General features: G+C 31.8%; 1 protein-coding gene across 6 annotated transcripts in view; it reads left to right on the forward strand.

The window, feature by feature from the left end:
* heph (polypyrimidine tract-binding protein 1 heph) overlaps positions 1–25,567 on the forward strand; it is a 173,306-nt gene that overhangs the window by 129,727 nt on the left and 18,012 nt on the right. For 4 of the 6 annotated variants that reach the window (XM_085818551.1, XM_085818554.1, XM_035360912.2 and 1 more), the window contains 4 exons: positions 3,734–3,817; positions 4,600–4,727; positions 8,228–8,261; positions 17,109–17,201. In XM_085818551.1, coding sequence (XP_085674677.1) covers positions 3,734–3,817; positions 4,600–4,727; positions 8,228–8,261; positions 17,109–17,201 — 339 coding nt within the window. The remainder of the gene's footprint in view (positions 1–3,733; positions 3,818–4,599; positions 4,728–8,227; positions 8,262–17,108; positions 17,202–25,567) is intronic. The other 2 variants (XM_085818550.1, XM_085818552.1) reach the window with 2 other exon arrangements.

The raw sequence follows: 25,567 nt of genomic DNA on the forward strand, positions 1-25,567 counted from the left end.
TAGAACTTCTTTCACCAATAAAGAAGTTTTTGGAATTCAGAAACGAAAGTTATAAAGAATTGGACGATAATAATTGGTTACAATCTGTATTTTCTCACGGACATAACAGCTAAATGAAGATCCGGAAAAAAAAAAAGAAAAAACTTTTTCAATTAACTGGGACTGTAACTTCTTTTCGAATAAGGTTAAATTTGTGGATAAATCAGATGACAGAAGAAAAAAGTTCACCTATTTTCAGAATCTATCAAGCCATATTAATAACCACAAGGCAATTGAAACACAGAAATACTCGGAAAACCTAAATGCACTGAATAATTTTGAACTCCGCTTCTCTGATTTCCATAAAATTCAATCAATATTATTATTCATCTCAACCCATTTGCCAAAATTAATATTTCGGATTTATCACACAAGATTGGAAATATGTTTAACAAAAATGTTGATGTTTTGGAAATGTGCTCGCCATAGGCCAAAGGTTGGGCACCACTGCATGATATTTTTCTTTAGGAGATGGGTGGTGATATTGATAAATTGTGTTTATGTAGCTCAAAAGATTTATTTTAGCTGTTCAGGAATTATTAATTTCATAAATCTTAAAAAATGTTGGGTACATGCTAATGCAGTGTTTTATTTTTTGTTTATGTATGAGTATTATTTTTCCTCTAAAAGTTTCCATATATTCACTTTCAAAGGCACCTCAGATGGACCAAAAATAATTCATTTCTTAATGTACTGCTTCTGCTTTTTTATTAACATCTAGGATAATAAATGTCTTTATTTCAGTATTAATTTATAATTTACCGAAGAAAAATGCCATGCACATGAGAAACAGGACAAAGGCTTCCCTTCTCTTATGCAGATAACCCTTGAGTGTTTTGTCATAATCGAATAAACCAAACCAGTGTATTTCCAATGTGATATAGTTTTTAAAACTTTTATCTTAAACAACAAAACTTAGAAAATAAGTTTTCATACTAATTGATTTTGTAATCCTAATAAATTATAAAACTGAAAATTTTTACTGTATTGACTAAAAATTCTCTCTGTAAATCAACTTTTTATTGCAGTAGCTGTTTATATTTCATGTGCTGCTTTTACTACATTTTTAGAATGTTCTCGATGTTCAGTTTGTGGAGAATTATTTTTATGTGGGTGGTAGTAGCAAGACATTCACTTTAACATCAAGTATTGCTGAGATTCAATCATATTGCATCCATATATAGGTTACTGCAACATATTGCTATCATATTTAATGTATACCAATGTTATAGATACTCATGCATTAGGAGTATATGGCTTTTTAATTTTCATTGGTATAACAAAAAGTAGTAGAAAATTTCACTTTCTGACAACATTCATAGTTTAAAAACTAACTCCAGTTTAGCAGCATATTTTAAGTATGAAAATTTGATTTTTACTTTTGGTAGGTTAAAATTAAATGGTGATTTTATATTATTCGCTTTGCTTAAATCCTGAAACCATATAATTATCTAATTTATTTAACTTTATAGTTTTCAAAAATGCTATTTTTATATGTTTTAAAAAATTTTTGATCCAAAATATTTTTAATGTTTTTTTGGGGGGGAACATTAAAAATAAACAATTGTAGAAAGTGATATATTCTTCATTTTCATGAAATTACTTGTATTTGTTGCATACATATGCAGGAAAACATTTTGTAGCTTTAAATTAAATTCTTGATACAGTCGAACCTTCCATTAACAGACATGCACAGGGCCAAAACGTTATATGTTTTCAGAGAATATTCATTTGAGGGGAATTAAATCTTTAGAAAAACATCTGTTTTCTTTGAAGAGTTTAAAACTGTTCTAATAAGAATGCATTGTCATAAGCAACATTAAATAGCAATAACGAGTTAAATGTATTAAAATATATTTAGGAAGTAAAAATTTACTTCTTGTATTAAAAAAAAAAAAAAAAAAAATCTCGTTGTTTTAGTTTACCTGATTTATTTCACAGGACTTAGCCTTTTGGTTATAGTGATTGCATCATAGTCCTGATGGCTCAAAAAAGGAATTTTTGGTGTATCAAGAAATGTATTTAAATGGATCTTTGCCTTTGCTAGTTTCTATTTCTGTGTTTTCTTCAGTGTCTTTTTCTTCACTTTTGTTTGTCTTTACGAAGTCTTCTATTTCCAGACTTCATTCTTTTGTATATAAACTTTCATCAACTGCAATGTATACTTCATTATTAATTCTGCTGAAATTTTCATCTAAAAAAAGCTTAATGGATAAACTTGATTCTTTGTATCATAAACATTCACGTATCTTAAAGTAATTTCAGTAAATTTCACCTTCTGGAAATACTTTTGGCCATAGCTGAAACTGACACTTTTAACATTTTATGTAGCAAACTGCATCTAAAGTATGTTGCTAATTGTTGGGTGTTCATACAGGATTGGAATTTTAGATAAATATGACAATAGCAGCCTTTTGTTTGTAATCTTTTATTATTCCTTGGTCTAAGTGTTGGCATATACTAATATAGTGTTAGTGGGAAAATTTTATTTTTTACTTCCTTTAAATTGTGTGAGAAGTTGCATTTTACTGAGAATAAGTTCCATGAAATGTGAAATTGTTAATTTCTTATTTTGATATGTTTAATCAAATTCATTTCATTTTGCCTTAATTTCAGGTGTCATCTAAGCTATTGTTGTCTAGGATTTATATATCTGTAAAATATGTAGCCCCCTTTTTAAATAAAAAGCATTTTTCTAGCAATACAAGTCATTTTATGGAATATCATCACTGTCTGTTTTTCTTTAGAAGCTATGATTCTGAATCATTTTTATTTGTCTTTAAAGCTAATATTTTATATGATTCAGCAATTCTCTTAACTTTTTGTTGTTATACATTGATTTTCAGAAATACTTTTTGTGTATGCGAAGCAATATTGGAGGAACGACAATTGAATCAATATGATTTATATGCATGTGCAATTGTTTTTTGATATTTTCATTGTTGCCTTTCATTCTTAAGTGAGCTTTTTTAGTGTACTTCTTCAATTTGCCTCTTTTTGACTAGAATATGTTTTGAAAGCTTTGATAAACTGACTTTGAGTTATGAAAAATTGATTTCTTCAGTTTATTCTTTTAATTGAATACCTTTTTGTGTTTAAAAGTTGAGGGAAATAAATCCTTGGATCAACAGCATTGGAAGCTTATAAAAGTGTATATTCCTTGTTCGATGATATTTGGTATGTTCTGAGACTAAATTGCCACATCATTTTCTTGAAATTAAGAAAGCAGAAATAACATCATTTAGAAGTTTCTGTCTGCTTATAAAATCTCGGAACACAAACTGAGAATTTTTTCAAAAATTTACCTGTGCGTAACTGCACTTGTTTTGCAAACTGTGTATTTTAGTCTTCTAGAATCTACTTTTTGAAAAGTAATATTTTTTGCTTTACTGCAGATGCATCACCAAAGGAGACTCTTCTTTCATTAATCCTTTCTTTGTAGTAATTTATATAAATATTTCTGTCCAGCGTTTTCCTGGTTTGTATCACTGGCTTGAAATTTCAGCAAGTTCGGAAAATTAAGAATTGTCTGTTAGTGTGGAATCTCTTTGAAGGAGGTTCGACTGTATGTTGATCTGCATTGTAGTCATGTTACTTATTTTCTTTTGTAGTCTTATATTAAAGTAACAAACTCATAAATTGCCTGCAAAGTTAACTTATTAGGCCTTGCTTTTATCATTGCTTTGTGCCAAAGGTTCAATGGGTGTTTTGACGTCCCCTTTTGCTGCTCCTGGATTAGGATCACCCCTAACCGCTGCGTATGCTGCTGGCGCTGGAGGTATGCATTTACTAATATTAATTTTCCACATTTTCTTTTTTCCCCTTCTGTTCAACTGTAACTAACAATTTCTTTTTCATAAATTGTCGTACTATGAAAATGTGCAGGAAAAGATTCTGCGTACAGAATGATAATTATTTTATGTTTAGATTTTGAGTATCCAGAGCAAAAGTTGCAGTCTACTAGGGAGGAAGCTTGAAAATTTGTTAAGTTATTGGTAAAATAACTATGTAAAAAAAGTTGGCATTAAAAACTTACTTAAAACTGTTTCAAGTATGAAAAGCAGTAGTTTATTATTATTATTATTATTATTTTATTATGAATATTTCCCCCCTTTTTAAAAAAAAATTCTATTGTAACTGCTGCAAGTTTCAAAATCACGTTTCATGATTCACATTTTATGCTTTTTAGTTACCATCCAGTTTTACTGCTTATTTTTAATTCACTGCATTCTTAGCTAACTGAATTTTTTCTGAAGCTAGAAATATCTGAAATTTCAATTTATATCTCTTAAGTTTTAGAATCTGTAGTAATACAATAAATGATTTTGTTATGTATGTATTCATCTATTGCTAGTATGTAATTTCTTGTTATACTTTATATGTTGTATATGTTTAATTATTATTTTTTGTATTTGTCATGGTATTCCACTTGACAAATTAAATTATAAAACATATTTTTTATGTAGTATTTAAAAGTTAATTTGAATTGGCTAATTATTTAATTATTCTTCATAGTATTTCAAAATCACTATTGTTTTAATGCATTCAAACTTTCTTCAGCACTACCTCTTGGAAGCTTTGCATTATCTCCTGCAGCAACTACAGCCGCTGCTTTAGGAGTTGCAGGTTTACGCCTTCCCGGGCAAACTCTCAGCACTGTCTTACTTGTCAGTAATCTCAATGAAGAGGTTTGTATTATATTTTTATTAAATTTTATTATAGCTCAAAAGAAGGGGGGGAAAGTTATTTTAGGACCATTTTAGGATGCTTTGTTATTTGAAGATTTTTAAAGGCAGTCTTGGTTTCCTTATGCAATTATGTCATCTGGAATTATTTTGTGAGGTCATTTTTCTACCATATACCCCATTATTCTAAAAGTACTATGAGTATTTTCCACTAATGTAATTTATCACTTCCTTTACATATTTAAATTAAAATTGGTCATAATAAATGTCCCATAATAAACTAATTTTGAAATCTTCAGAACTGGCTCGTGTGGGCTTCCAAACTGTTTTCAGATTTCAAGACAGTATTGGCATAATAACTTTAGGAAGGGGAAAGGAGTGGAAGACCTTCCATTCTGTGCCCCCCCAAGGTGATCTTGATCAAGATAGGGGGTGAAACTGAGCCAAATTGCACTGTCGCCTGTAAGGTGCTCGAGGCTGTTGCCAACGCCAAGCGTAATCTTGCGCTCCTTGCCACGAGGAATTTTGTGGACTCAATCAAGTGATCATATAAGCAACAGTGCACACAAGAATCTCGGATCTTTCTAATTCTTCTTAATAACATGGTATTAAGTAAGTTTTTAATAGCACATCTACAGTTATTAAGAAAATACAAATGAGGTTTATTAAAAGAAGTAGTTAAAACACTTGGGTCCAGAGATTTGTGTTCTGTGTATAATTTGGCGTAATATATTTGAATTGCAGAATTTCCTAGAGTGTTTTAAAGTTGTAAAAAATGTAAAGGTGGTGAGGAGTATTTCAAGATTTACTAAATATTTTTCTTTGATTTGCTTATGGGAGCAGAATTTTCTCCAGAAGATTAAAAATGTGGTACTTTTGAAAGGTGATATTAATAACCAAACCAAACTGAAATTGCAATTGTTGCAGTCTTGGGGTTGGGGGGCATGCTTCTATTAAATGTTATCAAAGGATTTTTTTTTTTTTTTTAATATAATGATTTGTGGTATTTAAGGATATGAATGTTTCATCCCCAGTAAAAAGAATTAAATGATTTAAAGAGCACACGAACAACTTTTTTTGCATCTTTTGATAAAACTCATCCATCTGCAGAATGAAGTAAATGATTGAAAGAGCACACATACAACATTTTTTTTACATCTTTTAATAAAACTCATCCATCTGCAGAATAAATTATGAATTCTGCGAAAGTGTGATAAAAAGATTATTTCAAATATAATCTTTTTGAGGGGATGATGTAGCATGTTGAGTGCTTTTGAGAGAAGACATTTTTTAAATTGACTTGAGGTCTCTTATTTTTTACTGTCTGTTTTTATTTTAGTATCACTTAGAATATGATAGAAAGATTGCTTATGCTAGTGGGGTATAATTACTTCGTAATGTAAATTGTAGTTGGGCATTGAAAGATGAGCTTTTGTAATTTTATATTTGCTGCAAATAAAGCACCATTGTTTTTGAAGACAATTGTATCATTGAGACTTATGTAGGATGCTGCGAGTAATGTGAGTTATTTTGCTTTGATTTGTTAGTTCTTCTCTATTAAGCATTATGCATGTCATATAATAGTTGTTTAAAAATTCGACCCAAAGATCACTGCATACCTGTAGTTCACACCCAGGTGATTGGGCTGGTTACTGGGTTGACCTTTGTGATTTTCTGCAATTTGTAATGAGCTACTTTTCTTCAAGAAAGTCCTTCATGAAAGCACCCTTCTGCTTAGGCTAATAGCACTAGCGTATTTGCCATATTCAAGTAACTTGACCTAAGTTCTTTAAAAATTTAAACTTTGGCTCGTATGGCTTGATTTGGGACTAACCATGTTGTTGCACAATTAATTTTGCATTTGCCGTGTATGATGAGTAAATAGTTTTTAGTAAGAAAACTTTTATTAATTAATGGGGCATAGCCAGTATGAGATATTTAGATTATCAAATGAGAGGGCATTAGCAAAAGAATATTAAATTTAAATTATTGCTTTGTGTATGAATTTCAGAGCATTATTAACAGTTTTTGATAGTAAACTGATAAAAGGTGAATACCATAATGTCAATGTTTAATGTATGTATTGTATCCAAAATTCACAAGCTGATTTTATTTCTTCAAAATCATCTTTCAGCAAAGTCATTGAAAGTGCAAGTAATTTTTATTAGTTATTCTGTTAGTGTTTAGCTGTAGATTCTTATAAATAGCATTTCTAAAAAATATTTTGGGTATAATTTCACAGTTATTTCCAAGGTTATGCCATGTTCCAAAATAATTTTTGTTTAGGAGGGGAAGGAGCTGGAGTTTAAATAGGTTGATGGGTAAAGATGCATGAAAACGTTCCATGAGGCAGAACTATAACTGACACTAATATGATGCCATTCAAGCAACTAAAGACATTAATTGGAAGTTTTCTTCCATTTAATATTCATTATTACTCCTTTAAAAAAGCCTGTTATCAAATGTTTGAAGTTTAGTCATTCATCTTTTTGTGTTATATCTGAGTCATTGCTACTGATCATATAACACACCTAAAACTTTTTGTTGTAGTTGGTTTTAATCTGTTATTTATTAAAATAAATTTCTTTTATGAAGAAAATACATAAAATATCTAATATATGGAGGTTTGTATATGATTTCAAAATGCATAATTTTTTTCATGTTAGTGCTTTTAATTTTTCCTGTAAAAATTATATTTAATGTTCAAACATATTTAAAAATCCCATTGTTTTATTTCTTCTCGCTAAATGCTGCTTTCTATAATCTCATTACTATATGTAAACAGCTGTAACTTATTCTGTGCTATGCCTTTAAAAAAACTTTATTTTTCAGCCTGTTTGTTGTGTTACCCTTCCAGCATAACTTCCAATTAATGTTTAACTAATTGATAATTTGATATGGTCAAATGCATTAGGGAAGAAATTAAATGGATATCTAAAAATAGTTTTAATTTTTTATTTGCATTGCATCATTTATTCTGGTGAAATTTTAAATGTTCATCACATGCAAGTTTTTCAAAAATGCTTAGTTACATTTTTTTTTTGGGGGGGGTAAGGCTGAATTGCTTCAGATTGCTGTCCTTCATTAATGTGTTAAGCAGTATTTGCTTCCATTTTGTTTGAAGTTTAAGAATTTGTAACTTTGATATGATTTTTTTTTTTTTTTTTTTTTTTTTTTTTTTTTTTTTTTTTAATGATAGTGTAGGGTATCTGAGGTATAGAAAAATTTTTAACCTTTTTTGCAGTTTTGATACATACCTTCCAATGCATTTTGCCATATCGGATAAATATACCTTTTCTATTTTTGACTGTGCATATTGTTTTATTCACTAAATCATTTTATGTATCTTGGTTTTTTTTTTTTTTTTTTTTTTTCTTTCTTTTCCTCGCCTTGGTATTTTTCAAAATGAAATATATCTAATGGACTTCTTTATTCGTTCGCTCGGTCACTGAACCCTTTCAACCTTCTGCTCTGCCTCACCACCTGTTGCTCTGAAAAACTAGAAGGTCACACCTGATGCTCTCTTTACCCTTTTTGGTATGTTTTATAAAGCACTCTTATAATTTGTTTTTCCTTTTTTTATGACCTACTTGAAAACCCCAATTTTTTATAGTAATGCACATCTGCTTTTATAGTTCTGTAGTATCTAAACCTAGTAATACTCTTATTTGAATGCCATGTGTACCAGACCCATCTGGTGTGGTGATTTTTCTATTTTTATTTTCACATATGCTGGATGTATGAGCTTGTTTTCGTATTTGCAACATATCTTTTATTATTTTTTTAATTTATGCATGTTAATGAATATGTTTGAATATTTATTTTTATTTTTCTGGCCTAATTGTGTAATGTTTTCCATAAAAAAATTTCTCTACAGAGATAAAACAATTTCTTGCTTGTTATTTTATCTTTCTTAATATAGTTATCACAGTATTAATTGAACTTTATGTTCAGTTAATAAATGTATATTATCAAGGCAACATATCGGATTACATTTTTAAATAATTTAATCAATTTATTAGCAATATTGTAATAAAATGTTTCTCGACAAGTAATCCAACCACCACCTTTCCTATAGACAGTTACATAACCTATAACGCCCATGAGCGGTCAAGTCGCTGAACACTGGTAGTTTTGTCCGAGGTTCGAATCCTGCGAACGGGCTGGCTGCATAGGCGTTTTCGTGGTTTTCTTCATGTGTAGCACGTATACGATCCAGCTTCTCTTAGAAAGTCCTCCACGAAGGCATCCCTCCCCTTAGGCAGATAGCCATAGTGTGCTTTGCCGTAATCTCAGTAAACCAAAACCAACCATAACCTATAACTGTATCTTCAGAGTAACTGTAATGATGCCTTGTGAAGTCAGATACAGGTAATCTGAGTGTAACAAAGTGTTCCATTTGAAGAACAGGCATTATGAAATCAAAATTTTAGTTCAGTTTGAAGCTATATTAGTGAAAAAGTTATCAGCTTTAATCTTCAAGTAGTATGAATCCTTTTATCTCTAGTTCTGACATTTATCAGTTGTTTTGTATTACATGTTTTTGGTTAATAAATGAAGATTGTGAAAGCAAAGATTGCAGTAAGTAATTATACAGGTCTTGCTAAATACTTTTAAACATGCTATTTATTGGCCAATCCAAAAAGGTCGAAAAGCTCAGAAAATGTAATATATTTATAAAATTTATATGTGCGTATTGATAATTTTTCATGCAGTAGTGATGGGGGGAATATTGCAACATAAATTTCTTTCTGATGATTGAAAGACATGCTTTCTCTGGATTTAAGTTTTATATGGAGATGAAAATGACAGATTTGGGGGAAAGAATAGGCATCAAATTATTGCAGAAGGTAATATTTTGCTTAAAATTAATAATAATAATAAAAGATGCATGTCAATAAGGGGGCAATGAGTTTGCATTATTTAGCATTAATATGCTAGATTTAAATTATTTATACTTTTATCGTGCATATTTTTATAGGTGTAAAAGAGAAATTGATTTGGGTGTTATAATGTTGTTGTGTTATATTATTTAGGTACTGCAATGAATAGTATCAAACTTTTCTTAAAGTATGCAACTTTACATATTATTGAGAGGTATATTTAAGAAATCTAATTTATGACCTATCTAATTTAATAAAACATTTTCATTTTTCTTATTTATTAATTTATAGGCAATAAAAATGTTTTTTTTTTATTGAACTATAAAATTATTCCCCCTTTTTTTAAATTGTAGAGCATTTTGAGGAGTAAAGACACTAGCAAAAAGCTCAAAACTTTCAAGAGTAATCCAGCATATGAGCAAAACAGCAGGTGCAGATATGGGGCACTTTGAAGTTCCCCCACAACCCTTATAAAACAGGTGTATAAAGTGGCATATTTGTTGTCAGCATCTGCAGCCACAGATTTGCAATATGTATATGAGATATTCTTTTATTAATGAAATTCCCTGTTATATGCATTCTGGATATGTTAGCAATTCTTTTCTATTATATCATCTGGCATAAGAATTTGCCTTACTTTTTTTTAGTGTTATTTTGGTTCACTGCTGCTAAGGGTTTTTAAGTTGTTGTTGCTCTATTAGGGTAAAGAATTAATCGTCCAGTGTATTTAGATCGCTGTTACTGCTAGGTTTTCCTATGCCATCTAATATTCACTAATATTTTATCCACAGCACAAGCCGTTGGCTAATAGTACAGCCTACTTATTTCTCCCTAATACACCTTGTTAGTGATCAAACATGCTGTGCTGTGTATCTCGTTATGCAAGCACTAGTTACTACTATTCCCATGCTGATCAAGCAGTACTTATTAGTGTATGAATGTATGCTACCTACCAGAAATGTGGCTTAACTTATAAAACTTATAAAACATGCAAACCACAGGTGCATTGTTGCATTTGTCAAATGATGCCTGCAAATATTGTTGGTGTGTGAGCAGCATTACACCCACTCTGCACTGTGAGTTGCATGTGATTGTAAAATGCCACTCTTTGTAGATAACGCATGCTTGATCATCCCTGGAGGTTTCATGGCACTTGTTGTCACAAAATCCTCTAACATTTTTTATAAATCAGGTTTGGCAGGTAAATTCACCAAATTATTTCATTTCACAAAGTTTTGAGCAGTGAAAAAATAAATAAATAAAATAAAAAAGGTAAAATTTGAAGCAGAATTTGGCAAAAATAGGAAAAACATTTCAGAAGTTTAAAATGCTGCATGTATTGTATTTATGGGTTAAAAAAAAAAAAAAAAAAAAAAACTAGGTTTCAGGCTATATAAAAAATTGCATTTCATTTCCATACATACAAGTTTTATTTTAAACAAAACAGGGGATAAGAAAATGAAATTAATTATTATTCAAACTCCTTCATCTTCAGTAAGGATGGTACATGCAACTTCAGATTGAATCTACTGCCTTTGAAAGAGATTCAAGATTCTAGCATGCTGCCAATATAGCTCTAATAGTTTCCTCCATGGATTCATAACATTCATTAATGAGCTCCTCGAGCGGGCTGGATTGTATCCTAAATAAATAAATAAATAAATAAATTCTTTAGTTATGGAGGTACTTTAACAACTTTATCTGCCAATCACTGAAGAAAGCTTGGACATTCACTCTAAATTACATCCAGACTAGTATGATTCTTCCTCCTATCTGCGAATGAATTGGCTTATCAAAATTAAATTCTTTTTCATCACATAAAGTTCATGTATGCAAAGGTATATAAAGTATATTTTATGTAAATTTACATTTAGAAACAAATTTTGTCTCAATACATGTTATTGCAATCGAAACACAAGCATTTAAAGCTTGCTGCCTTCGGATTCTGCAGAAGCTTGGCTTTACATGTAGAAATCCATGAGTAGCTAACTGCCATACCTATATATTTTAAAATGTCCAAGTCAGCATTCTTGCTTAATTTTATTCACCGACCTTATTGCATATGCCTTTTGTATAATTTTGTTGCAGTCTCTTGTTGAATTTTTTGAAGATCTTCATAAACTACTGTAAAATGTTCCTTCTTGCTGTATGACTCATGATTTGTCAGATACCTTCTGACTGCATCATGATATCTGTCTATTTAATTTTACATGTGACTGTTTTCATTATAAAGTGTGTTCATAAAAAATACTTCCCCATTATATGAATCCTTATCTGCTCAACCAATGGAGATTGTTGTGATTTAAAACAATGGAGATCTCGCAGTTAGTATTAAAGTGAAAAAATTTTGAAATTTTTGAATGGCAAAACCCATTTTTCTCCTCAACTTGATAAGCACATTTAAAAACTAGAAATACTGTAGGAACAATACACATAGGAAGATGTAAAACACTTGCAAAGAAAAGCATTGTAAATGGCTAAAGATAGGAGAGGGGGGAAACTTTTTTTGGAATTACAAGTTTGAACTTGCCTACCTGCACATTCCATGCAAGAGACTATTGACAACAATGACGAATATAGCATCAAAGCAGAATTTGTTTATCTTCATATTTTATGGCATCTTCTTACAATTCTGGTAAATTTTACAGATTTGATGTTTACACCTTAGGTTTCAGATAACCCCTGAATGAGAAATCCTTCAAAGTTAGGTTAAAGGATCATGGTGGCCATTAAGGTGCAAATTTACAGGAGATGACTCTGCCTCCAGAATGCTGTTGCAGCACTTGCTAAACATGTGGTAATGTGTGAAGGAGCAGTATCTTCCATCCATACAATGTCATTAACGGCATTTTGCTGCTGTAATCCTGGAATTAGTAATTCTGCAGCATTTACAGACTGAGAACAAATGTGTTTGTATTGCTGCACCCATACAGTCACTTTAATTTCACGTAAAAGCACTAGTGCCACATCATAAGGATTTCTGTTGGCCCAGTGAGCACAGTTCTTTATGTGCCAAGTTAAAATGAAATGTGTCTCCTCCATCCATAGCAGGCATCTGCTACTTCATCATATCTGATAAGAAAAGATTTACAAAGTCGACATGCTGTTATTCATCTCCAGGTTGCCTCATTCGTATGTGCTGGAATTGATCAGGGAACTCCTCCACAACAAAGTGCGTAACGCTGAGGACTGTAATTTTCCATGCATTCAAACTGCAGACAGTACTACTTGTATAATGCAATGGACTTGCAGTGATCATAATATACACTTCCACAACAATTTCAACTGCAACACATGGTCGTTGGAATCACAGTATATTCAGTTTCTTCAAATTTATTTAATAAATCATGTATTGTTTTACAGAATATGAGCATCATATTGGCTTAGGATTTTGCTGATAAACTCTTACTGCTTCGGCAACATTTTCACCATTCAGATAAAACAGCTTTATCAATACATCTCATTGTTTCCTTGTATCATCTTGTTAGAAAATTTAAACACCTGGCTGAAGAAAAAATCTTTCCACACTGCTTATTAAAATTTTTTCAGAAGCAGTGCTTTGTGCATGGTAATCTGTGATTGGTGCTTCTAGTGTTTATCCTTGTTATTATTGTGCAAAGAGCATCAGTGCACATCCTCTCTGTATTGTCATTGGGCATTTACTTCTTTGCAAATGTTTTATACTGGCAATTTTCATTGTGTTTATCATTCAAACAACAATGTCTGAAAATTCATTTCGTTGAGTGGATAGATCACTAGGAGTTCAAATGTCGATTAAGTTTAATTTCACTAGGAGTTAAATGTCGATTAAGTTTTTTTAAGACCACTGTGTACACGGATTCATTTTTCATCCTCTTTCTCAGATTCTTTCTCCCACTACTGTAAAAATGACACTTGAAAACAAAATACTTGTCTAAAAATGGCAAAGGTAATGCATGAAAGTTTTTTTTTTTTTTTTTTTTTTTCCTAAGCTAGAGTGTGAAAAGGTACAACGGGTAGCGAATCATATTCAGGTAATGGTTTAGATTTTAAAAAATTCAGACATGAAAATATATAAAATCAGAGTTCAGTCAGTCCAATCAGTTATTGAAATTCATTTTAAGTTTAAATATGCTCATTTTTTTAAACTTACTTAGTTTAAGCTTTCTTTAAGTTGTTATTACTTAATCAACTAAATATATTGAGGTTATAATATATCTAATTTTCATTGTTAATGGTTATGAGAAAATTTATTCATTATAATATAAACATCTCATTTTCTGTGATATGTTTAATGTAGGGCAGTATGTGCATGTTCGGTTTTGAAATATTTTTAAAATTACATTTTCTTACATAGTTGAATTGGTTCAGATTGTCATATGAATAACATGTTCCTGTATGTCACAAAAAGAGAGAGAGAGAGTTTATGGTATATTATTGAAGGCTTAATGGTTTTTTATGAAAAATATTTGTTGATGTCTTGGGATAGCATTGATATTTTAGCCTTTCAATGGCATTATCTGATTTTAGGCAAACTTTTTATTTATTAAAAATTTAATATTTGTCAAAGAGGCTGATGAAATGAATGCTATAAAGGATGATATAACTCATTGATGTAAAAAAATCATTCGTAGCAGAAGTTCCCCCCCGCCTTAATAGGTATTCTAATATAGGCAAACATATGGGGTTATGAAAGATGCAATCTGTAGGGTAGCCAGTTTCATAGAAGCCCTAGTAATTGAAATAAACAAATGGGCCATTTGTCTTAAGATGATAGGTGTTTTAATTGCTCCTGTGAGTCCCCCTCCCCCCAACTTCAGAATCCCAATCCACCCTTGCAAACCAAAAACATCTTTGAATGCTTGTTCTCACAATGGTAAAAATGAAATTAGTAATGTATTATGTGCAAATGAAAAACATAGAATTTCTATTTTTAATAATAGTGATACTGATCATAATACGGTGGTGGCCAAAATTGTGGACACTTTTGGAAATTTTTATGTTTTTGAACTTTGTATGCCTATAGAAAATGTTACGTTTCGCAAAATGCTAACTTGTATATATCATTTTAAAGAGAATTTATTACTGAATTCAATACAAAACACAAAATTCAATTATTTGCAATACAAAAAAAGTTATATGTACTTTAATATAAATAAAAAACACAGTTGTGAAGTGGTTTGTAATGTCTAGCTTTCCTGGCCAATCACTGTTCTTGTTCTGAGAACCAATCAAATGTTAGTAACTGCCAGTAGAAGCTGACATCATGTTTACACTTGAAACAATTCATTATTTTGCTTTGTTCTGTAGAAGGACCTTTTTCTTATACACTGCAATTACAAGTAGGAATTTTTGTAAAAATTTTTACTATTTAGTCAAGAAGCAATGACATCAAATAAAAGAGTAGATTGGACACCTAGAAAGAGATGTAATATTATTGTGTTACGAGAAAGTGGTCTTTCCTATTCTGAAATTGCAAGACAGGTGGGTGGTTCAGTGACTACATAAGGAATTCAAAAGTTTTGTTTACGATATCAGGAGACAAATTCAATAAAAAACAAAGAAGGAAAAGGCCGAGAAAGGTGCACCACATCTATTGATGACAGAAGAATAAAAAGACTATGTCTCCAAGATAGAAAAATGCCATCAGCGGACATCAGAAGTGATCTGAATGATGCTGGTGTTTCTGTCAGTTCAAGAACAATCAGGAGAAGATTAACAGATGTTGGACTGAGAGGTAGAATTCCATGAAAAAAGCCTTATCTTAATTTTCAGCAACGAAAAAAAAAAAAAAAAAAGACTACAGTGGGCAAAGGAACACATTAATTGGTCAGATGATCAGTGGTCACAAGTTATATGGAGTGATGAAACTAAGATATCATTATTCGGTAGTGATGGGCGAAAATATGTAAGATGTAAAATAGGAGAAGAGCTACATCCTGACTGCATTCAAGCAATTGTGAAGAACCCAGTTAGTGTTATCATTTGGACATGAATGTCTGCAGATGGTATTGGTCGCCTTCATGTCATCGATGGGACACTGAATGCCAGAAAGTACATTGACACTATTCTAGAACCAAAACTTCTACCTTCCATCAGAGATCTCTTTCCCAACAATGCTTCGTTTATTTTTCAGCAGGATTCTGCTCCTTGCCACACGGCCAAAACATCGAAAGAGTGGTTTCGTACGAAGAGCATTAAATTGTTGTCATGTCCAGGAAATAGTCCTGACCTCAATCCTATCGAAAATTTGTGGCACTGTTTGAAAACTCTTGTCCGAATGAGGCGCTCATCAAATAAAAGGGAACTAATTGAGGCTATAATTATTTCCTGGCATTATGTAATAACAAAAGAAGAGCTTAAAACTCTTGCCAGCTCAATGAAACGTCGATGTGAAGCTGTAATAAAAAATAAAGGTACCCTACTAAGTACTGATAACTCACTGCAATCATCACTATCTAATGTATATCGATAACTATTACGTTTAACTTTTTTGTATTGCAAATAATTGAATTTGTGTTTTGTATTGAATTCAGTAATAAATTCTCTTTAAAATGATATACACAAGTTTGCATTTTGTGAAACTTAACATTTTCTATAAGCATACAAAGTTCAAAAACATAAAAATTTCCAAAAGTGTCCTCAGTTTTGGCCACCATTGTACATAACCTAAATAGAGTTTATAGCTATTTAGAAACTTAAAATGATGTGCAAGTAAATGAATCTTTTTTTTTTTTTTTTTTTAAAGAAAAGTTGTGCGTAATACAGTACAAAGTCTGTAATCCGGACTCGTCAGGACTTCCGCGATTCCGGATTAAGGGTTTTTCCGGATTATAGATCACCAATTTAAATCTGGTAAGATGGCATGCAGAAATTATACAATTTAAAATAGGAAACCGTAATTTATGAAATAGAGAGCAATTATGATCTAAAGGGTTTTAAATTTTACACAAAAAAACTTAATATTTATATGTTTACTTTATTAAACATTTCTTTCAACACGTGCATGCATAATGTATGCGCATTCTTTACGCGCATACGTAAAGCTTGTTGCTTTGAGGTTCGGATTACTTACTTTGTACTGTACATGACATTTTAATCAGTCTTGTACATTGTAGTTATTTCATATTTTAATGCTCTGTGTGAAGATTTGACTGTGTGATTGTTAGATTTAACTATGATAATTTATAACTTTTAAAATTTGTATCAAGCATTATTAATTCATTAAAATTAGCATGGCATTTACCTGTATGAAAATTTCTTGTAACAAACGTTTTGCAGTTATAAAGCATTTCATTCATACTATTTATTGTGTTAGATTTATTATAGTTATTGTTTTTAGATTTATTATAGTTATTGTTTTCATTATTTCATACAGTTAAATATTTTATCAATATAGAATATGATATATTTATGAATATCTATTTTATTTGATAGTGATTCCAGAATTTTAAAAAATAATAATTTTTACATATTCATTAGGGCTATTTTCAGATTTTGTTTTTAAACATAATTATTTTAGGTGTCTACGGTGATGTGCAACGGGTAAAAATTCTCTTTAACAAGAAAGATAATGCTCTTATACAAATGGCAGAACCTCAACAGGCTCAGCTTGGTAAGTTAAACATATTCTTGATGATAATAATAATAATAAACGTGAAAAAGAAAGCTTAATGCATCAGGCACTCATCCATGGCCAGTGTTTCTGATACACCGTTTCTGTATATTGAATTATTAATTATAGCTTGATTACAAGTAATTATGTTTTGCAGCTTATTTTTATAGCAAGTCATTTGAAAAATAAGAAAGAATAGTACCGAGCGATGTAATGATGTGAAAATGGCCATTTAAAAGGATTTGCAATGCAAATGTTTGTGCTTATATATAATAAATGCATTAATGTTATTTAATTTCTGTAAGCATTTTTAATCAGGTCTTATTTTGTTCTAAACAAAGATAAATTACTACTAATTAATTACTAGGAGGATTAATCCTTATCTTAAAAGTTGCAGATAATCGTCTATATATAGAACCGTTTGTAGTTTTTGTAAACACAGCTAAGATACTAGTAACTACTATGGGTATTAATAGTGATCTTGAAATCTGTAGTTAGTGCTATTTATGTATCATTTATACACTGTCAATGAAAGTCATTATGCAGCGTTTAATTTCACAACCATTCGTCATAGACATGTGCTTCCAATAATGTTAATGTTTTAACCCTTTCACAACCAGTTTTTTCTTTAAAAAAAAAAAAAAAAGATAAATTAGGGGTTTATTAGGGAAAATAAAGTAGAAATAGCAATATTCTGCCCAATTATAAGCAAAAATTTACTGTAAGGGCCATTTTGGAGGTGGGACATATGTGTCCCACTGGTCTTTTTAGTTGGGACACGTGTCCCATTGGGGTTGAAGTGACAATATAAAACATAGTGAAAAGTTCAGTTTTCTAGTTCTAAATGAATTTCACAATACTTTTGAAACAGTTTTATCAGAAAACACCTATCTACACAACATTATTTATGAAATTTCTATGTATGGTACATTGCAAAACAGTTTTTACATAGTGCAATTTTACACATGGCGCAAACAGTTTTTGTTCGGGTTTCTTTATTTTGTTTGGCACAGCGGGCACTTCTTCTTCTTGTTGGCCCTTCTAATGGCAAATGATCTCCAACATTCAACATCAGTTTTGTTGCATTTGACGGTCGACCTGATTTCTTCCTTTTGACAATTGCATTTTTTTTGCCATGAGCAATCATTAATTCGGCTAGGGGGACAATGTATTGCAAGAGAGGTATTTTCCTATGTTTGGTTTCTTGAAACAATATGTGTGCATTCACAACAGCTGTCATCAAAAGTTTATAAAATACTTTTTTCCACCATTTTGTAGATCTTCTGTCAAAATCATATAGGCATATCTTTTGATCAGACAAATCTACTCCTCCCATAAATCTGTTATAGTCGGCAATAGCGGTAGGACAATTTGTCATTACTTTTTCTCCATCTTTCTGCTTGCGTTTTACTTGTATGACATCAGGTCCGTGGCAATTACTCAGAATCAGAACTTCCTTTGAATCTTGCCATCTTGCTGCAAGAGTTCCTCTTCTATTCTGGAGAAATTCTGAATCACCTTTTTGAAGTTTTTCGTCAGAGAATTTTGGCATGTCTTTTCTACGAGAAATACAAGTACCAACAGAAGGAAAAGATATGTTATCCAATAAGTTTACACTTGTAAAAAATCTATCAAATGTAAGTGTAACATCTGGGTTACGTATTGTTGAGGAAAGTTTTAGAACAACTCTTTCTCCAAGTATTGTACCCTCATGATCTGTATTATCCATGTCTTTGGCAGAATATATATTGAAGTCATAGGTGTAGCCCGTAGCAGCATCACATCTCTCCCACACTTTGATTCCCCGTTTTATTGGCTTTAGGGGTAAATACTGCTTTAGGCTAGAACGACCTTTGAATTTAGCCATGGATTCATAGATGCTTTGAAAGGGACTATCTTCGCGAGCTTGCATAAATGTCCTTTTGAAACATGCCACCACTTCATCCATATAATATGTCTTTGGAGCATTCGCATCTTTTTCTGGATCATTGAAGTACATTTTTGCAAAGAGCAATAGGCATCTGTTACGGGAAATCGCATTTTTGATAGCTTCGTTTCCCAATGAAGAATTGCTGGACCAATAATCTGAAAAGTTCGGTACTTGATTATACGACATGACAAGCATAACTCCCAACACAAGCATAATTTCTGAAGGGTCTGTGTCAGTAATATCTACTTTTTTTCATGTCTCAGTATTTCAAGGCGCTGGTTGGTACATTGAGAAATAAAAATAAGAAGACTTCGTGGAAATACACATGAGAAACATTCTAATTCATTAGAGGATCTGTTGATTTTGGCCAGTATTGCAGTTGGACAGTCTTTAGATACATGGAGCCGTGGCTCAAAATTTGGACCAACATTTGACCAAATGACAGGATCAGTAGGTTTTGAAATAGTTTTTTTTTTTATGTTTATTTTTTGCCTTGCACTTATATTTTGATACCTGCTCCGCTTCATCGGGTGAGAAATCATCAGAGTCCGAGTCAACGGAGGGTTCTGATGAATGCTCAAGACATGACAGCTTTCGTTTCGGTGCCCTTGATGTTCTTGAATTTTCTCTCAATTCTTCACAGCTATCACTGTCTGAGGAACTAGGGACATATTCCTTGTCTATATCTGAATCGTCCAATTCATCACTTGAATCCGGTTCATTCAATAATTTAATTATTTCTTCCTTTGTCAATCCCTTCCTGCGATTCATGATATTGCTATGCCTAAAAATACAGAAATGACCACTTTGAGAATGAGGCATAGATATATTTCAATAACCACTGGGACAATAATGCCCCAATAAAACAGACCATTGGGACATATATGTCCCATAATATTATTTTTTTAAAAATCTACAATGAAAATTCACTTACTTCAAATAAACTGCTTGATATGGCAAAAATAGACGAAAATCACATACAACGAAAACAGCACGTGTGTCCACTCATGTATCTTCGCCTAAAATGGCTGCCAGAATGTCCAAACTTTCCCGCTTGTCAAAACTGTTACGATAAAACAAAGAGCTCACAGGGCACTAGTGTCATCTATCGAGAAAAAATTACACTAAAAGGTAGATGTAATCACAGGAAACCAGTGAGACACTCGCGGCAATAAATTTTACGCTTGTTTTTCCCATTGGGTGATTTGGAAACATTTGCGGACATATATGTCCCGGTGGGGCCGAAAGGGTTAAATGATAGATATTCATCTTAAAATATTTTTAAATTTAAAAGATCAACAAAAATTTACGGTTTACTCACCATTCCTATTTATTATCATTATAAAAAAATAAAACTGGAAAAATTGACAGATATACAATTTCTAAAATCGAAATTTTTGCCATTTTTTAGGTGGTGGTGAAGGGGGGCTTTTCTTGAAGGGTCAGCTAAAAAATAAATCGGAATAATGAAAGGTTGATTTTCTTCTTTAATGTCATTCAGGAATATTCTTTAACCCTTTGCGGCACAGTGTGCCCGTTTTGGGCGCACCTAAAAATTTTCTTCTGTATGCACAGAAAAATTGAATGAAAAAGGATATAGGTTACTCTGAACCTTCTTTATTTACAGTAGATTTTAGCTCAACACAAACCAGTCGTCTGTATATTTTAGCCATGTTTAGTTTTTTAAGACCCTCATATTTCAAATAAATCTTGAGATTTTTTTAGGGTATAAAAAGAATTGTTCGAATTTTTTTTGGGGGGGGGCTGTATGCTAATCTTCTTATTCTATATTAGTTTAAAATTTTTATCTTGAAATCTTGCTTAAAATATAAAGGTCAACCCGAGGTGTGCCCAGACCGGACACACCAAAACTCTAGGACAACTGAGACTGTATTCTTTGTTTCTCCACATGTCATCGGTCAATTCATTGATAACAGAAAGGTGGGTCCACATCTTTTTTTCTCTTTCTTCTTCCCCCCTTTTTTGGGGGAGGGACATTTGGTTATTAACTAACAAATTGTTGGAGTGATTTTTTTGAAGGTCAGGGGTAATTTTATCAGTTAGCTGTTTGGTTTTTCACTACAGCAGTTCTTTTTGTCTCTTTCACTTTCGTTCAAAGTTTCCATAGCGCTACGTTTAGTAGTTTTGAGTTAATTTTATTTTGCAGTTTATAATTTCTGATTGTACACTACTGTCCACCCAAATTGCAACACCAAGAAAGACAAGAGATGTCAAAATATATTTAGTAGATAACATGTAGACCCAAGTATCAAATTATTACATTTATAGACTTCTGTGAAATGTGGTTCCTTCCAGAATCAGTAGCCAGAGTAGCTGCCATTGTTGGAGATCACTGCTGCCGCACGCCGTGGCATTGATTCAAAGGGACTTTGTATGTGTTCTTGGGGTACAGCAGACCAAGCAGCTTCCACACATTTCCAAAGTTGATCTGGTGTGGCAACTTGGGGTGTAATCTGGGTCAAATCGTTCAGCAACCAAGGACCACGTTTTCTATCGACGAAAAATCAGGAGAGCAATCCGGCCAGTGCAGCAATTCAATCTGGCGATTGACGGAAGAACCCTTGGACAATGCGTGACACGTGTAGTAGTGCATTATCCTGTTGAAATGTGGCTATGGGCAAGCCCTGAAGGTAAGAAAGGACAACTGGCTCCAACACCTCGGAAATGTAGTGCTTGCTGTTTAAATGGCTAATCATCATACAACCAAAGAAGAGCCTTTTAGGGTAGTGTAGAGTAGCAGGTCTCCTCGTGTCACACCCTAGGTAATGCTACATCTGCTATGGTATTCAGAATTTAGTGTTTTTTAATTGTAGGCAAAAGCTCTTGCTCTTTTACGCGCTTCCCAGTAATGCTCGTTTCAGCACTCTTTTCGAAGCTCTATTCAACCAGTGTACCCGCTCCAGGCACACCCACAGAATTAAAACGATAATTGCTATCTTCACAAAATTTTACTTTGTGTTTACTTTGTGAAGTAAATTATTACTAATTAAATTATTTACTAATTGCTCCTCTAGGCCTAATTAGACTGCCAACCTTTTTTTTTTTTTTAATCGAAATTCCAACTTTTAAGAGGGTTAATTTATAATTTTGTTGCACCTTGGTATGATGAAAGTTTTACATGCAATTAATTTAAAAGTTTTTGAATCCATTAATAACATTTACATTTGGTTTAATTACTTTAGGCTTTTCATCTCATCTCCCAGTGTTCTGGTAGATACCAAATCTTCTGTTTTTTTAATTTTTAACATTTATTAATGAAAATCAGGATTTGTGTGGTCCTTAAAACACATTAGTTTCAACAAGAATCGGCAGTAAGTCCTTAATTTTAATCATCTAAAAAAAACCTTAATTTAGCTAGAACCTTAAAAAAGACCTTAATTTTAATCATCTGAAATTTCTGTTTTTACGATTGCCATTCTGGGGTTATCTTTTGTATGGGTTATATATTTTGTTCCTCTTTCTCGGATACTCGAGTTTCTGGATAAGACATGAAAAATAAGCTTCTTAAAGTTACTTTATTTTTTCCCTAATAAAGGGCTCTTGAACAACGTTTTGCTGTGGGCAATTTAAATTCTTTTAATAAATGGTTCTAAATTTTTTTATTTATCATTTCGGTGATTTTAAGATCAGTTTGTAAGGTCTCCCACCTTCTTAGCATGCCTTCATGGTGTAATGGCCAGTATACTCGGTGTGTATCGAGAGATCCGAGGTTTAAGTTCCATGAGGACATTGAAGTCTCCAGCTTCAAAATTCGGACACAGCACAGCTAAATTTCAAAACTTGCAAAACATGCCTACATTAGGCTTTCAGGTTTGTTCTGATCAGCACGTCCCTCTTATTGCAAGCAGCAGTAGTGGCAACAGTGAATCTTTTGTTACGATTGATGCTAATTTTGACTTTACTTCTCATTTTAACCTAAGCCATTTGGCATAAAATCTACCTGCTATATACTAAACCTGAGCGAGTACGTGACAAAATGTGACATGAAAGGGGAAAAAATCAACATAAAGCTGACTGTTGCTAAAATTAAGTCTTCTTTCAAATATGTCCAACTATTAGAAGTGTAAAATATTTAATGCTAGTTTATGAATTTTATAAAGTTGATTTTATTCCCAAATTTAAGGTTATTAAATTATGTGTAATAATATTGCATCCTACTTTAAAGATCTGTTTTATTCTTCTTATTTCAGAAGTGAAGTTCAGATGTAGATAATATCTTTAATTGAATTTTTCAGTTCCCATTTCCTTATTTTTTCATTAATGGTCCTTAAAAGTACTTAATTTGCATGTGCAGAACCGTGCACAAATCCTGGAAAATGTTTTTCAGCAGTAAATGAAATTTATGGAATTAATGAAACATAAATTATATAAATTTTATTCTTCCAAGCCTAGTGGCGTTCAAAATAATTTTTCTTATTAAAATTTCTTCTGTCTGAACTGTATTTTTCTTTTATTATAGTGTATTGACCTTTTACATATTAAATTTCATTTTATCTGAGCTGTTTTAATCTACTGTAGATATCTATAGATTAATGTGAAGATTTTATTAATGATTAATCTGTTATGTTTATTTTTTGTCCATTATATGCTACATTGCTAATTTTGTCTAGATGTATATGTATACAAAGTATTAATTTTATTTTCATTGTATTTAAAGTACTTCAATAAATAAAAGCTTTCCTTCTCTATTTAGGATTTTCTCAGCACAAAATCTATAATATCTAATTAAATGTTAACATATTTGGCATCAGAATTGTATTACAAATAATTCAGTAAAATAAATTATGCCATGTAAAGTGAACTTAGTCAGTTTGGAGTTTCTTTGAAATAGCTTCGTCGCACATTGTGAAAATCTCTTTTCTCCCTTCCAGATTTGTAAGTTGGCAACTATGGATTGTAATCTGATGAAATCGCTCACTTTTAATTTGTGCAAATATTGTAAATTGGCCTTTTTGTCAATACTGAAGCTTTCTGATTCCTCATTCCAGAACATTTATTCTATAAGAATATGTGAATGAGATTTCCTTTTTCAGAAATATATATTAACCAAAATGTTTCTTGGTAGTTTACATAGCAGTGCTTGTTGCTTAATCTAATAACATCAAAAACCTCCTTCTTTAATTGATATTTTATTTTCAGTTATACACAAGTGCTGGTATTTAGCTCCTTAATTTATGTGGGACCACTGAATAAGACCTCTTTAAAGATGTTTAACTAGTTCCATGTGGTATAAAGTCGCCTTTTCCCCTAAAAAAAAGATTTTTATTAATAAATTAGAATTTATTGCCGTGTAATTTGTATTCCTTAACCTTTTGAGGTCAGGGCTTTGGTAGCAGTAGAAGCTACCAAAAGGAAGGGGAATCTTGAACCAATGCTTTCCTCCCTTTAAGAAATCACCTCCTGTTTGCAACAAAGATTCTTGTGTGTAGTTTAATGGATTCTCAGAGGGGTGCATCTATGTCGCAAAAGGAAGACCTTTGAAAGAGATAAATGGTTAAAACCCTAGGGACGTCAAATTTGACATTTCACCCCACTTTTCAGCTTGGAAAATGGGGGAAAAAGACATGACCACTAAAGTGGACAACCCCGTCTTTTCAAAGAGAGGACTTTATGGCCACTATAATGGCCATCCTGTCTTCAAAACGTTAAAGTATGTGCATATATATTCAATAGGTCTGTTTCAGAAAATGGTTTTTCAGTGTATGAATGTAAGGGCAGTGATCTTTTAACTCTCTCTCTTCCTTGGTATGTGAGGAATTTTCCAGGGTGTTCAGTAGATACACAATCATTAACTTAGTTAAACACAGACATAAACTAAGTTAAAAAATAAAATGTAAGGATACTTGACAAATAAGTCGATTTAATTGTAGAAGTTTTTGGGGGCCCATAAATATTGTTTCATGTATCAAAACATATGGCATGCACTTTGGGCTGTATTATTCTAGCTTTTTGGAGAGGGTTGTTTTGTTCTAGGAGTAACTCAGTCTATGTATATATGCATTACTGAAAATTTTGCTTGCAAATCTCCAGTCTGAATTTTTAGTTGTCTGTTCATTGAGTGAGTGAATAACAAACTCGCAAAGAGTGTTTAAATCATTGAAGCTTAAAATCAGTACTGCATCTTAATCCCAGAACTGTGTTTTTATTCTTTCATAAGTTTTTATTTCATATGTTTGAATGAAGATAGTTTCAACTTTTTATTGCTTGGCTTGCAGTTGTGTGTCAGATGCTATTTATTTACATATGTGATCAAAGAAATTCACATTTTTGTTTAAAATCTGAACTTCTTAAAAACTTCGTCATATGCTACTACCTTATTGAATTTTGTGAAATAATCTTAAAATGAGATTTGTTTGGTCTGCCATTTTTTCTGTTAACTAAAGTCATTGTATATTTCTGTAGTTGAAATGTGTGA

The sequence above is a fragment of the Stegodyphus dumicola genome, chromosome 6 (genome assembly GCF_044657685.1).
Source record: "Stegodyphus dumicola isolate Sdum_Otavi_A_Nest chromosome 6, ASM4465768v1".
Lineage (NCBI taxonomy): Eukaryota > Metazoa > Arthropoda > Arachnida > Araneae > Eresidae > Stegodyphus > Stegodyphus dumicola.